At 41.7% G+C, this 16,151-nt stretch overlaps 1 protein-coding gene across 2 annotated transcripts in view; it reads right to left on the reverse strand.

Moving 5' to 3' along the window:
• Window positions 1–16,105, reverse strand: part of LOC112261292 (rho GTPase-activating protein 10) — a 66,628-nt gene extending 50,523 nt beyond the window's left edge. The window contains exon 1 of one of the 2 annotated variants that reach the window (XM_024436549.2): window positions 15,561–16,104. In XM_024436549.2, coding sequence (XP_024292317.1) covers window positions 15,561–15,714 — 154 coding nt within the window. In that variant the 5' untranslated portion in view covers window positions 15,715–16,104. Of the gene's footprint in view, window positions 1–15,560 lie in introns of both variants that reach the window. The other variant, XM_024436551.2, reaches the window with a different exon arrangement.
• Window positions 16,106–16,151: the final 46 nt, after the last annotated feature.

Consider the following 16,151-nt stretch of genomic DNA (forward strand, 5'->3'; position numbering starts at 1 on the left):
GCATAGTGTATCGCTCACATTCGCTAGTAAAATGTTCAGACTCACCATCGCTGACTTTCCCCCAGAATTCAACCATGCTAAGAATTCTTTATTACGCAATATTGAGTGTATGAATGATATTTAAGATTAGATCATATGCTTCTGTAGCTTTTCAATATGAAATTCTTGATATGGCCGGCCCCTAATTTCCACTGAACATTTCACAAAAAAAGCATTTACTTTAACAGCACAGATGCAAAATTTGGTAACAGAATGACAGTTGTACCATCATTCTGTTACCAAACTTTGCATCTGCACTGTTCTTCAACTACATGCAATTTTGAAAGAGTTTGTGGAAATTGACAAGTAATCATTGTGCATAGAGTTGTACAGTTTGTTTAACTTTGCAATTACTGGTTTTTGTTAGACAAATTTTAAAAGGGAAAAATCTGTCTCTGAAAAAAAAAAAAAGCCCAAGTCAAATCTCACCTAACTGACGTAATTAAAATACTTAGAGAAGTCTCAAGTTGGACCCAATCCATGCCTTGCTTTGACAACAGACACTTGAGTAGAGAAACACAATGGGATGGTTAGGCCTACTCATAAGCACCTAGACACTAGCCTGCAATGCCAAAGGTCCTCTAATTCCCTTACTGGTGGTGTTTATTCCAGTGCTTAAACACAGATGTGGGGTCAGGAGGAATGTGACAGACATCCCAAAATACTGCCTCTATGATGGAGTAATAATCAGTCACAGCCAATCTTGGGGTGGGTGACTACAACTAGGCTAAATTACACAGGGAGGGGGAGAGGAGACCACCTCACACAAACACATGATTGCATGTAAAGCCGCAGCAGTGTGCTTCCTTCCTCTGATGGGCTGACTGATTCAAGGCTCAACGAGAGCTGTGACCACAGCTTTTTGCAGCCTTGTTTGTGCCCAACTACTAAAAACACACTAGGGCACAGGTTGAACATCTGTTGCAGACAGAACAAAAGACACTTAAACTACTTCGTAACTTTTGAGATTTGAACCTCTCAAAGTGTTGATTTGTTAAGATTAAATAACAATAAGCTATATAACTAAATCAGCTGCTGCACCTATACGCCATAAACAAAAGGATTGGGCATTACTGCAGTAATGTTTAATCTCATGTTATTACCCTGTCATGTCAGTTTTTGAGATCTGGAGGCTCCTTGTATGTCTCCTGTACACAGTGACCATTGCCTTCTAGCAGACGAAGTCAACCATCCAGTAGACTGGTAGACCCAGTGCTGTACATATGAACTGTGGTAGTAAAGTGGGTTAATAGCCTTGATGCAGTGTTGTCAAAACAGAGGTATGGCCAGGCCAACAAGTCAAACAGGTCATTATTTTGTTAGTAAACATACCCTGCTGAACATAGCAATTAGCTTTCTAGCGACTGTGGAACTCCGGAGTGAGTCCAAACCACAGAGAGGGATCCAGACCTCTGAATCTGGCCAGTCCTTCCTCTCAGACTCATTGAGCAGAATTACCACCTTGTAATCAGGTTCCCACTGATTAGTTTGACCAGCTTTCATCCTTAGTCACTCTCAGCTCCCACCGAGGGCATTCCATCCAGATAGCCTAACTAACCTGTTGCTAGACCAGTCTGCCAGTGCCACAGCGGGTATCAGTGCTGTGGTCGTCTGTTGCACAGGATCGATTCACAACAAGCAACAGACAATGTTAGTCTCAGCCCCAGGGATATATGAAGAGATATTCTACCTAACAGAGCCAGTGTCTCATTACCTTTTGACATATGCAATAGACACACCTCATTAACATGGTATTGCTACAATATATCTGTTTTGTTAGCCATCATTATGTGCTTTGAGGTACCTTAGCTCCGGTTGGCTAGCTCAACTGGCTTAGGCTAAATGTCAACGCCATGGTGATGCAGTTTAAAACGAGCGCTTCATTTGTGCAACCTGGAGCAAAGCAAACACTAGGACACCCTATGTGAAGCCTACCATCTGTATGTGGAAGCTCTTACCAGATAACAGGCCTAGGTGTAAACAGCGGCGGGGTCCATCTCCAACAAATCTGGAGGTTTCCCTCTATTGTATAAAAACAACTATATGCATTCTGGATAAAGTTGAACCTTTCCTCCCCAACACGTTTAACTAACGCAGGAAAACATGCTTTGACAACACGCCATGACACCCTGAGTTAATGTCTCCATAGCCTACACAATCTGGAGAAGTCAGGACACCATTTTGTTACAGCAGTGTCACGTCAGCAGTGAGAAATCACTTTAAGGCCTGATTCAGTGTTGAATTCATTTATTGCCGTCACAGGGAGAAAAATCTGAATTTGTGGTTGGTTATGACATAGCCTATTCTTTGACTCCCAAGCATTGAAGACGTTCCTTTAAGCTTAACCTTCAGTGTCAGAGCAGCAGAAAGAAGACAAACAAACAGAATCCATGGTTTGGTGGGGGAAGACAGCTGTTGGCCATTATAGGCTATAGGATAATGTGATGACATCCCAAACAAGTGTATGCTTCCCCATGCAAGCATTCCTTTAAAAAAAGGACAGCCGTAAAGGTCCAAAGGACAGCCGTAAAAAAAAAAAGATTCATTCTTTAACAGATAAGAGTGCCTTGAAGTACTCAGCTGAGCAGAGGAAGACACTGGAGGGAGCTAGACATGAGCCACACTAAATTCTAGATATGATAGCGATCTCAAGTTTTACTATCATGACAAAGTATATTAGGGCACAAAGGAAGGGCGTAGTGTGGATGGATGTACTTCAGATATCCCTGTGCTTAAAAATGGCCACTTGGTCATCCAACTGGTTTCTCACACTTTTCAGACCTGTTCCTTTCCATTCCATGTGGACTGTTCCATGAAAGTCCCGTTTCCTCTCCGCTCTTTCTCTGGTGAGGGGGAGGGTTCAAGGACACGGTACACAGTTCAGTTAGAGAATGCACATGGGAGGGTGATGTCATCGGAATTCAACAGTTCAGTTGACATTGGCTTGATTAGCCCCATGTGTGGTGTGTCCTCACCTTGACTCCGTCCCATTGATTCGTACTCTGGTTACAGCTACAGTGCTGTCACTAACTGAATCAGTCCATATTCCTCTTTCCCTGCCAGAAGGGTGGGTACTAGCAGAGACAGGAAGAAAGCAGCTAGCTCAACCATTACATAACACCCTTCACCCTAGCATTCTTACATCATTTGTAATACTCGAAATGGTGGAAAAACAAACCAGGCAACTGCACATGTTGTGGTATCCCGGGGTGTATAGCTTCAAGACAATTGCACAGAGCAGCTGCCGGCACACATCAATGAGATCTCAGCGGAGCAACAAAACGTGACAGGCAAGAGGTCTGTATTTAATAGATCCCAGAGATAACGGTTATCCTACAGTGGCAGAACAAATACCAAGACACCCGAACTTCCGCCTAAGGAAAATACATCTTGTTCCTGGTCCTAGCCATACTGCCTTTTAAAAGCCAACGCGTTTCAGTAAAACTAACAAATAATTTCAGTTAAACTGGGAACTGTTGACTTTCAGCCCCACCACTTGTCAGTGTAAAAACCAGAGACCCTGCTTGGCTGTGTGAGTCATGATGCCACAACCTTGGGGGGGGGGTGTATCGCGTCACCTCCTAGCCAGGGTTCCATCTTTGGTGAGGTGCTCTAGTCTACAAGTACAGCAGAACTGACCTATCAGCATCCAGCTTTGCTCGAAAGACAACTGAAGTACAAATGGTGGGACATGTTAAATGTTTGTTGCTTGCCTCGGTCCTGGTCAGATACAGCCTAGTCTAGAAGATCAAAGGCCGGATACTCTTTAAAGGCTGCGCTGTTCAAATCTAGGTGTAGTCAAGACAACAGAAATGGCCCTACACTTTATAAGGACTAGACCCGACTCTACAAAGTGGAAGAGATTGGTTCAAAGAGGCTCTACTGTAGCTTAAGTGCTGTGGAATATAGTGTTATGGATGCATGTTTGTGTTCACACAGAGCTGGGCAGTATACCGTATTTAACAATCTACCAGTATTGATGCACGGACCGATTTGAGTTTTTACTTTACCTTCTATAAACGGTATTTGAATGTTAGGTCTGTTAAATGTGATACGCCATGAGTAGCAAAGTGAACAATAAAAATGGACGTTACACGAGTCATCCACCTCCACTCCCTCTATGCCACTTCCCACAGACATAACCCTGCCGTCACTCAAGGGGCGCATTTGTTGTTCCTTGACCACGACACTTGTGTTCAGTCTGTAAGGCCAATGCAGCACTGTTGATAACGATGCCGTTTTCACACGCGTTCTATAAATTACACTATTTGTTTCTCTTACGTCTGCAAACAGCTAGCTTGTCTTTTCTTAGCAAGTTAGGCCTAAATTGTGTTAGTCACTAATGCTAATCGCTAGTTAGCTGGCTACTGAGTCAGCGCAAATGTAATTGGCTATATAGCCTGATAATACCAGTGATGGCATAGACCTATATCAGCATGTTTGTGCAACAGTATCTTCTAAATCAAAAGAGGAACACCAGAAGCATGAATATGTTAGCTACGTGAAGTAGCTAAAATAAAACATTCAATGAAGCCAAAGATTATAGGGTCCCCTAGGAAACACTTACCCTGTCACAATACCTCCTCCCTGGCATTTTCATGTGTCGTCATGTCAAACACTGTATTGAAAGAGCCTATTATATTCTAACCACAGAATAACCATTCTATTTCCATGTAGGGCTGGACGGTACACCGCATTTTATGATATACCGGTATTGATGCAGGGACCGGTTTGGGTTTTTAACTCTACCTTCTATACTGGTAATTGAATGTTTGGTTTATTTAAAAATGTGAGACGCCATGTTTAAGGTCAATTTTTCATAGTTTACTTCGCTACTTAGGTCATATCTCCGCTTTTCTCAGACCTAGCTACGCACCCGTCACTCAAGGAGTGCATTTGATGTTCCTCAACCACGAGACTTGCGTTCAGTCTGCAGTTGTCACTGCTTTTTAATATAAATACACTAGCATTCTACAATGACACTATTAGTTTGTTTCTTACATCAACACAGCTAGTTTGTCTTTTCTTAGCAAGTTGCCCTAAATCTTGCGAGAGGTTAATTGTTAGCCGCTAATGCTAATAGCTAGCTAAATAATGTACTGAGTAAGAGCAAACGTAGCTAGCTAATACAGCCTGATAATACCAGTGATGGTGTAGACCTGAAATCAGCATGTTGTTTGTGCAACAGTATCTTCTAAATCAAAGAGGAATATGCAAAGCAAGAATGTTAGCTACATGTAGCTAAGAGAAAACATACAATGTAGCCAAAGCTTACAGGGTCCCCTAGGAAACACCTAAATTCGTACCCCGTCACTCCTTCCTGGTATTTTAATTCGTTGTCATCTCAAAAACGATTCAAAGTGCCCACTACTACATTCTAACTTTAGAATAGTCGTACTATTTCAGTGAGTCCAACAGCTTTGCACTAATTCTCAAGTCAAATCGCAATTACAACATATGAAAAATAAATCCTAGATTTGCCCATATCGTGCAGCCCTACGTGGCAGTGTGGAAATTCTCAATTGGGCAGTGGTGTAAGTACTTAGGTCGTTTTTTGGCATCTGTACTTTCCCATTTTTATTTGACAACTTTTACTTCACTACATGCCTAAAGAAAATAATGTACTTTTTACTCCATACATTTTTCCCTGACACCTAAAAGTACTCATTACTTTTGAATGCTTAGCAGGACAGGAAAATTGCTCCAATTCCCGCACTTATCAAGAGAACATCGCCGGTCATATGCTGCCTCTGGTCTGGAGGACTCACTAAACACAATGCTTTGTTTGTAAATTATGTCACTGTTGGAGTGTGCCCCTGGCCATCCGTACATTAACAAAAAAAAATTCAAGGAAATGGTGCCATCTGGTTTGCTTAATATAAGGAATTTGAAATTTACACTTAAGTACATTTACTTTTGATACTTAAGTAGTATTTTACTCTGACTTTTACTTGTCATTTTCTATTAAACATATATTTACTTTTACTCAAGTATGACAATAGAGTGCAGAAATGATAAAACAAATCAGAATGGAGGATCACTCACTACTCATAAAGCACCCTAGGATCACTCACAAAGCACCCTAGGATCACTCACAAAGCAAATGTAGAACTTGTATTATTCAACAACTAAAAATACTATGATATAATATTTCGGCCATATCACCCAGCCCTACACTTAACCTCACTTAATAAACATTCATCAGCATAATCCGACTGCTTATTCATGCTTCATTCAACCCCACAGCGCACTGCAACCGGTTCCATGTTTGTGCTGGACCTTCAGTACCACACTAGTGTACAACCTGTTGCTCATGACGTGATGGTTTTCCCTCAGAGCAGCAGAGTTAATACAACCACATCAACCAAGCCAGTTCAGGTCCGGACACAAACACCCCGTAAAGTCCCATAGCGAAGTCAATGAAGCCATGACAATCTAGTAGGACTAGTATGCATTTTGACGCATCCTTTGAAAAGTTTCCTGGATTGCTAATGCGACTCACTCCATGCACAGCAGTTCTGAAGGAGGAGTGGCAAACATAAGCAGCCTAGTGAAACTGGGGAGGGTGGTGGCGAAGCTGAAAAATAGCTCAGTGCATCTTAAGTGTTGAAGTGACCTCACCTCAGACTGTAGCAGGGCGGGTGAATCATTAATACATTTGCCTCACATAGTAGATGTATTGATATTTTTCTCCGCAAAGCTGAATTTTCTGAGATGCTATTCCCAAGTATGCTCGTTTTTGGATACTGTAATGGTTGGCCCACTGTGTAGCTGCAAACTACTGTACTTCCTAACTCTACCAACTTAAAAATAACTATCCACTAGTCTAGTCCTTGTAGTAGGCAGAGTAATGCCTAACTCCTTTACCCCTTTGGGTAGAAAGTATCAAAACACTAGCAACTAGAACAGCCAACGCAAACAATCTTACTACAATGATACATTAAAATACTTGTTTGGAGCAGATGTTTTTCTGTAGGAGTCATTAACATTTGGTTGTATATTCTCAACAAAGTGCACGCTGTGTTCATTGTGAGCACTGTTTGTTATGATTACTACAGAGGGGTATACTACAAACAGGATCAAGGAGTTAGCCAGCTTATCTGATGTGCCACTTGGGTCAGCTGTCATCAACAGGCAGAGCTAGAGAGCGGCTGGGCCCAGGGCCTCACGGGCCAATTAACTGTTTACACGGCCATGCCTTTCGCAATCCTTCCTGTTCCACTCGCCTATCTTTCCAGTCAGAAGCCAAACTCTGTTCCACTCACAGGCACAACCATTTTCCTCTGGAGGCCACCCTTGTTCCGCCCCTCTCTAGTTTGTTCAGAGTTCAACCAACCCCCCCCACTTCCCTTCAATCTTCCATAGTATTACCCTTCATGAAAACAGCAGCATTACCCAATTTCTACCCTCAGGGTTCTTTATCAAAACATGTCTACACTTTTTATTTTTTAAAGGTCAGCAGAGGAATTTATCCCAAGAAATTCCAGGAGCTCCTCGAGAGTTACTTTTGTCTCCCAGCCCCTGTACATCCAATAGACAACTACGACAGGCTCTTAATTTGAGGACTCTAGCTTTCACTCTGACTGGTCAAACTAGTTGCATAGGCTGAGTGAGAATTCCCTGTCCTTGTGTCCACATTTCTAGACCTCTGCATTTTATTAATGGGAGAGGCATTGGGAGGCTTCAAGCGGATATGGCCCGTCTGGTTTTACCCTGAAGGTAACCTTCAGAGTCAGGCATTTGAAACACTGGTTTTAATAAATTCATTAATAAAAAAAAAGGTACAGGAGTTCAGAGCGACCCAAGGGAAGGAGGGTGGAGCCTTCAGCAAACTGAAACACCTGCACCATAAAAGGGACTCCTGAGTGACATGACCATGATCAAACCCAGGTAATATACACTGGTATCAGTTTCATAAAATAACCTTGTGTTTTGTTTAGAATGGTACTAGACGGATGGAAAAACTTCCTCCTGCATGACCTCACATCTGTGTTAATGTGATTTTAATGAAAGATTGTGATGTGGCTCTTTGGCAGAATCAGTAATACGATTATAGGGGAGCGAGCCGGAGTAGCTTGCTAGACCAAATCATGCCCGTACACTCACTCTGGCCTGCCTGCCAACACCCAGAAAAAGCTGCAAAACCTCTTGGCTTGTTTATTTTTTTTACAGGGAAAATTATGTGGGGGAAGGAAAAGACAAAACATCTTAATTTGTGAGTGATCATCAGTTGACCAGAGGAAGTCAAGCTGTTGCCATGGTGTACTGAACATAGCCCGTCCGTCACATCAGCACAAACTGATTGCCTGGTTTAGTTCCACATGACAGCTTGATACTTCCTTCCTCAATGTCCTCATCTAAAAAAAAAAAGTTTAAAAAAAAGAGGAATGAGGTAGGGCTGGGCGATATGGCGTAAAAATCATAACTAATGAGCAATTCATGATACAGTAATTTAGGCCTGCCCAACCCTCTTCCTGGAGCTCTACAGTCCTATGGGTTCAGTCCAACCCTAATTTAACACACCTGATTCTACTAATTAGCTGCTCAACAAGCCCTTAACTAGCTGAATCAGCTATGCTAAATTAGGGTTGACTGAACCCATAGGACTGTAGATATCCACAAAGAGGGTTAGGCAGCCCTGTGTAACAGTATAACTTTAGACCGTCCCCTCTCCCATACCCAGGCTCGAACCAGGGACCCTCTGCACACAGACAAGTCACCCACGAAGCATCGTCACCCATCGCTCCACAAAAGCCACGGCTCTTGCAGAGCAAGGGGAACCACTACTTCAAGGTCTGAGCAAGTGACGTCACCGATTGAAATGCTATTAGCGCGCACCACCGCTAACTAGCTAGCCATTTCACATCCGTTACACCTGGACTAAGTGTACAAAACCGTCCCAATATTGAATTGCACCCCCTTTTGCCCTCGGGACAGCCTCAAAATGCATTCCACAAGGATGCTGGCCCATGTGGACTCCAATGCTTCCCACAGTTGTCCGGATGTCCTTTGGGTGGGGGACCAGACACACGGGAAACTGTTGAGCATGAAAAACCCAGCAGTGTTGCAGTTCTTGACACTCAAACCGGTGCGCCAGGCACCTACTACCATAGTCCTTTCAAAGGCATTTAAATATTTTGGTCTTGCCCATTCACCTGCTGAATGGCACATACACAAGCCATGTCTCAAGGCTTAAAAACACTTTTTTAAAACAGGTCTCCCATTCATTTACACTGATTGAAGTGGATTCTCTTTTGTTCTAAGTAAGCTGTTGCACCATTAATGCTCAATGCACTGTATTTCAAACAGCCTGGGATAATCTATGCATTTAGGGTTTGTTAATTTATACCTAGGGTAAATATAAGCCTTCAACCTTAAGATCCACTAATAATTACATTTTATAAAAATAGTTTAAAGTGCTTTTTGGAATAATCATTTCTCTGGTTCTCAAGTTTATGGCACCACACCTGGCCAGAGGAGGAAAACAAAGTACTCAATTGTCATGGTTGAGTAAAAATACAAAGTAAAAGCTATACATCAAATGTATATATCAAAAGCTAATTTCCTTTATAAAACTTTATTTTTACAGTCAGGGGAACACCAACATAAATGCTTCCTTTGTAAATTGTTTAAATGAGTCCACCAGATTAGAGGAAGTAGGGATGACCTACTTAGACATTCTCTTGATAAGTGTGTGAATTGGACCTTTTTCCTGTCCTGCTAAGCATACAAATTGTAACTAGTACTTGTGTCTGGGGAAATGTATGGTGTAAAAGGTTAATTTCCTTTAATAAATGTAGTCAAATCTAAATAGTAAATACCCCCAAAAACAACTTTAGTACTTAAGTAAAACTTGTTTACCAAATTGATCAGTTCAGTAATTGTCTAAATTCAACCCACCTAGTCTTCAGGGTTAGTTTAATCAAAAACATGAAGTGTCTGCAGCACTCCAGGACCAGGGTTGCCTACCCCTGTGCTAGTGAGTAGCCAGCTAATCTTTATATTTAAAGTCTTGCCAACTTGGATCTATTTGCTTGCTAACAAGGTATAACAGTAGAACTGTTATGAATACACCCTCCTAACATAGCCTGTTAACTTGGTTTAGATCAAGTGTGCTTCCTGGATAAGATGCTCATTTCTCTGAATGAGAATGAAGGTAAAGGTTAAGTTCTCCTCTATTACAGTAAAATAATGTCTTGTTTCAGTTTCAATATGACTGATTATGTTGGTATAAATCTGAAATGCAAATAGAGAGTTGAAACAGCTTGTTGTCAGAGGAAGAATATGCTCTTTCATTGTTGTGTGGCAGGAGAGGTGCTTGGTGTCAGTGTGAGTGGAAAGGTGCAGTGCACACAGCAGTGAAGGAGCGAAGGAGACGAGACCAAAAAGACAAACCCCCATAAAAATTAGAACAAATAACCTTGATTCTTGCCATACAGGCATTTGGAACATTGCGCTAAAACATTAGACATCTCACCCAGCCCTAATAGAAGACACTTATCAGAAATCAAGACTGAGTTTTAGTGGGTAATACTTCTCACAAAAGCTCCCGTGGAGATTTCAGGATGTTCTTTGAAAAGCAGACATTCTCAATTATGACCAATGAGAGACTAAACCCTAACATAATGAAAAGTTATTAAAAATAAGTGACTGACATGTTGAGTTGGTTGGGTAACAGGGGGTACGGAGCAGGCAGACTTATGGAGGAAACCACTCTTGAAACAGGAGCACATCCTCTGGCCTGTCCCTCTAGTGGGCACTTCCATGTAACAGGCTAGCTCCCTGGCCAAAGGCCCCGTTTGCACGTTTCCTTCCCCCCAAAAAATCTAAGACTTTCTGTTGCGGGACATCCCCCTCAGGCGTAGGACTGAAAAGAGTGGCCCAGGGCCAAAGCTGGACCAGAGTAACTTGGAACTTGTGGAATTCCCTGGGTCTTGCTCTTGAAGATCCTACAGCAGCGACTGGCCCAAGAGAGCGCAACATTCCTCATCCCTAGTCCCTACCTTATTCAAACTTCAGCCTTCATCTAGCCTGGTTTCAGATCTGTTTGTGCTGTATAGCCAACTCCTACAGATCTGGGACCAGGCTACAGTTCATCACATGATATTTATACAGGCAGTGACACCAAAAACTGAAGATTAGTGTAATGCTGAATCTGCCCTTTAACAAAATAACTTTTAATGTTGCCATGAAGCCGATGGGAGGCTCACACGCCGTGAGGATTATATGCCAGAGAGCCCGAGTCAATTTCTCCAGTCAACATGGTCTGATTTCAAAGGTGATAAATTATGATCTCACTGAATCACAGCCAAGCCTCTTTTCAACCACAAAACCAGAGGCTAAAGGCAGATAAAACAAAGTCAAAACAAGTACAGCCAATTGCTGAGACATTTTACTCTGATCTCAGACTGTAGGCAGGTTTCCATTAACCATGGTATATTCGACAAAAGCAATGTCGCAAAAAAATTTAACTAAAAACGGCAGATCTGAGAACTTATTAATTAATGCGCAATTTGCCTAAATGGGTAATGGAAACACTAACCACTGCATTTTTTAAAATTGGTTCTTGAGAGAGAAAAAAATGCTATGGTGTGATGTCATTACATCCAGCTGTTTTTAGTCAGACAAGATAGTTAAATGGAATCTCACCCTAGCAGGAATTGTCACCTATTTTCTATGCAAACTTCCTAAATGTCGTCAACAAACAAAAAGTAAATAGAAACTGGACAAGTTAATGGAAACATAGCTAGTGAGGGACTATGGGTTAGCTGACAACGTCACAAAAACGATGCACACGCTTCAAATGGGGCAGAGGTTTGAGTTGTTGCGATTCTGGATGGCCAGGTAGCTACCAAGAATGACGAGAAACTGCCATGTGGTGAATCATAAGTGACTCATTCCAGCTAGTTATGTCCATTCTTGACGATTTGACACATTTCATGTCAATGCTAACATGGCAACAATTTAAAAAAATGCTAGCTAGCCAACCAACAACGGCAATGACGTATTTGAGACAAATACATTTGCTCAAGAGCACTTATGTTTTCAATAAACATTGACGAAATATAGTTTACATGTTATCAACAATCTAAGCCAACCGTCTGTTTTGCCCCATAGTGCGCACGCGTCGATTGTTGCGGAAAAACAGCCAACCCGTCTAGTCAGTGTACTCGGTCTCACTAGACCTAGCAGCTGTCAGTAGATGCTCTGCTGTGTCTTAAACACAGTTGTTCTAAGTCAATGTAATGAGAACTTGGTGTTGGCTCATGGCTGTGACTTCACGCAGAGAAGTGAGTGAGTACACAAAGCTGACACTGTATATACTGGAGCAGCTTAGAGGTGTAAGAGACTAGAAGACACCACATGCCACTTTACGCGGGCACAGACTGCACCGATCCCATCTTATTTATCGCTTAATAAGGACATAAAACCAGGTACACACTGCTACCTAAAATAAACGCTGTTCTTGATCTCAGACAAAGATGATCTTGACCCTCTGTTCAACCACAATCACACGTCTAGCTAGCTAACTAGGCTAAGGCTATAGTGTAGAGCAGCCATATACAGTAAGCACATTAGGAAATAGGCTAGGCCTACAAGTCAAAGTTGATGCACAGCCAACTGCCTGCCACATGAGTTTATTTTTTAAATAAATTGTTTGTCATTTAGAAGACGTCCTTATCCTGGTTGAATTATAGGAGCAATTAGGGTTAAACGCCTTGCTCAACGGGACAGCTACAGATGTTTCACCTCGTCAGCTCGGGGATTCAAGCCAGCAACCTTTGTTACTGGCCCAACACCCTTAACCTCTAGGCTACCTGCTGCTGTTTTGCCTCTTGGCAGTTGAGTAATGTCATGATTTGGTAGACATCTACAACACTAATAACCTAGCCTATTTCTGTTCCTTTCCATGAAATAAAGCACAGTAGCCTCTTCACTAATTTGACATTCTAAAGGGGTTGTCACGCACTGAAGACGTGGATGTCGATTAAGGCAGCCCCCCGCACCCCTCTGGTTCAGAGGGGTTGAGGTAAATGCGTTAGACACATTTCAGTTAAACTAGGTATCCCCCTTTCATCAAGTAGAATATTAAATCTGCTCTGCTTGTGGTCTTTGGTCTCAACAAATGTCTTCCAAAGACTGCCTGTTGCTAGGGGCCTACTCAGAATCCAGACATTAAACAGATTAACAATACTCAAATGTATTGAACTTGGTAGGAAATCAACTAAATGTAATTAACATGTATTAATTTGCCCAAGTTATACCATAAGTCATGGACAAACTGAATCAGTGATTTGTATTTTGCACACATATGCCTACAGTACACTGTAGCCATTGGCCATTAGGCTAATTATAACCGTCTTCTGGTAGAGATGGAAAGACACAAAAACCTTTTCAATTAAATGTTAACAAAAAAACTTGTCATTCTGCCAGAAAGGCACAGGCTATCATGATTATTTGCATCAATCCAGTTGACATTTGTTTAGCAAATTCTGAAATAATGTAAGGGCTACAGAAACATTGATAAAAAAAAAACACTCTCTGGCTGATGCTCACCTGCAATACAAGGTAACTTCACCAAAAATAATAAATTTATATTTTTCACAGGTTAAATGTAGTGTCTTGATGTGGTTTAAGCATTGAGGACTTAAAACATCCAATTGTTTTTCCAATAAAAATGTATATTTACTTAAGTGTTATTTTTAGGACGAAAACAAGGAAAGCAGAAACCTGGAGAAACAACAGAGAAAAATAAAAACCGATTTTAGAGCCCGATGTTACCAGCAAAAGATAGGCCCACTTCAACACAAGGCCTGCCAAACATACATCCACTGAGCCCCCTGCAGAGAGCCAGCCTAGCAGGGTGATGCTCCATGTGGAGGCAAAGGGTGTGTGCTACCTGCATAATGAAATAAGCTCACCTTTCCATTCTAGAACCTTCAAGTCTTTGGCATAACAATAGGGTACATGCCTAAACAGACAAGTCAATGTTTATTTTCTTACAGTGGGAGTGTAGCCTACCGCAAATTAACATCGGAAACACTATTTTTAGTCCGCTGCACTGAAGGTTAAGAGGTTGACCTGAGCTATTCTGGGCTGCATCACCGATTGTAGTGAACCGATAAACTCTTAAGCTCATCACTGGCTTCTAATGAGACCAGTAGAGTACCAGTTGCACTAGGAAGGGACAATCAATTGTCAAAGCAAGCAAGCAATCTCTCCTGGCCTGAACAACTACTTGTGTGGGCTACCTACAGCTACACTACTCTGTATTGTATTAAAGCTCACATGCAATGTGAATAACAGAGGTGGTTCTATTCCAAACAGTCTGTCTGAGGCTGCCCCAGAGAGTTCCGCTGCACATGTTGGTCCCTGATAACTCCCAAAATGGCCTGCTAAACAGAGGCCCGTCAGTGAAAGTCACGTTACTCTTTATTTTTAGAAATATTCTGTCTCTTCTCTGGCTTTTCCAAATGTGACATTCAATCTCTTTGCACCTAGAAAAAGGAGAGATGAAAGTAGACCAGTGTTTTGAGTGTAATGAAAACACATTGGCATGCCTTGCTAGAAATCCTTGACTTATGAATGACAAGGAAACCTCAGAGGCTTGCAGTGGGCTAAAAGCAGTAGTTAAATCAACTAACAGTGACTAAATTAAGTTAACCGGTTTGCCTGACAGATATTAGTGGTGTCTTCAGGGCTTTGTTCCAGCAATGACCAGGTAGCTGATTGCCTCAACTAACTTGTACATTGACTCTGTACTGGTACCCCCTGTATATAGCCTTGTTATTTTATTGTGTTAAAATAGTTATTAATAAACTAAAGTGACTATTTCTTTTACTGCATTGTTGGTTAACGGCTTGTAAAATAAGCATTTTACGGTAAGGTTGTAGTCGGTGGATGTGACAAAACACTTGATAAAACCAGAGTTTACAAGGCACCTGACCAATTTGACAGACCCAACCCACTGGGCTAGAGTGCATGGAGATTAGGATATTTGTCCAGGTGAAGGAGTGCTCACAAATCAATCCATGATGACGGCGACTTATGTTTCAACCTTGTCACACACCCATAAGTCATTTGGATAGGTTATTGCCTCTAAATTCAAGGAAAACCCTTGTCATTTTTGCAAAGTATTCCACATGAATCATGTTCTGGCCTCTAGACAATGGGTGAATGTTAACATCTGGGGATTTTGCAAGTTCATGCACCTGTCCGCAATGTGTTCCAGTTTATTGAATAATGAAGGTATTGTTTCCAGAACTGACTACTGGTCCGAGTACAAAATGTTGAACACAGCTGTTTAGAGAAACAAACCTTTGGTAGCTATAAACAAAGTTTAGGGCGAGTGGATACAGCTGGTTTCAAGCAAAGAGTGAGCCATAACCTTAACCATATAGCTTTCACAGTCCAAGAGGCAAACTTCAAACTGCATAGGGAGAGACCTGTCAACTAGCCAGATAGTAAGCAACTCAATTTAACCATTCCAGGGCAATAAACTCAACTGCATAAAAACTCACGTTTTGTGGCATTGATGAGATTCTTTCCATCCTTGTAGAGTTCCTTGATGAATCTGTTGGTTTTGTCCAATTCTGCCTCGTGTGATTTTATTTTCTCCCTGAAAACGGGACTGTCCAGGTAGCATTCGCTAAACTCCAACGGGTGTAATCCCATGTCTTTAACGTTAGCTAGATGGCTAGGTCAGTTAGCTAGCATAAAAAGCTGTAAAACTGCTTTATAAAAAAATTAAAAAAACACGCGCTACCTAGTTAGCCACCAACAACAAGTTGCTTGGGTGTCAAGCGGAAAAAAAGTACCTTCAACCAACTAAAAAATATATTTTTAGGATGAGCAACTAGCTTCTGCTGTTGAAAATTAGCATTGCATTCCTAATTTAGCAACTATTTTTGTTAGAGCGTGTTCAAGAGTAACAGCAAACCATTATTCAGGTCGGAAAAACTCATGTGTCTTGTGTCAATCCAAGTTGTCGTCCAATATAGACATTCAATTGACAGTCGAAAGGAAACTCCTATTTGACAAGTAGGAGTTGAGCTCAAGCCCTCCTCCCCCGACGCGGGATAGGGCGTTTATCCAATTGGCTTCCACCCACC

This window comes from Oncorhynchus tshawytscha, linkage group LG34 (assembly GCF_018296145.1).
Source record: "Oncorhynchus tshawytscha isolate Ot180627B linkage group LG34, Otsh_v2.0, whole genome shotgun sequence".
Classification (NCBI taxonomy): Eukaryota; Metazoa; Chordata; class Actinopteri; order Salmoniformes; family Salmonidae; genus Oncorhynchus; species Oncorhynchus tshawytscha.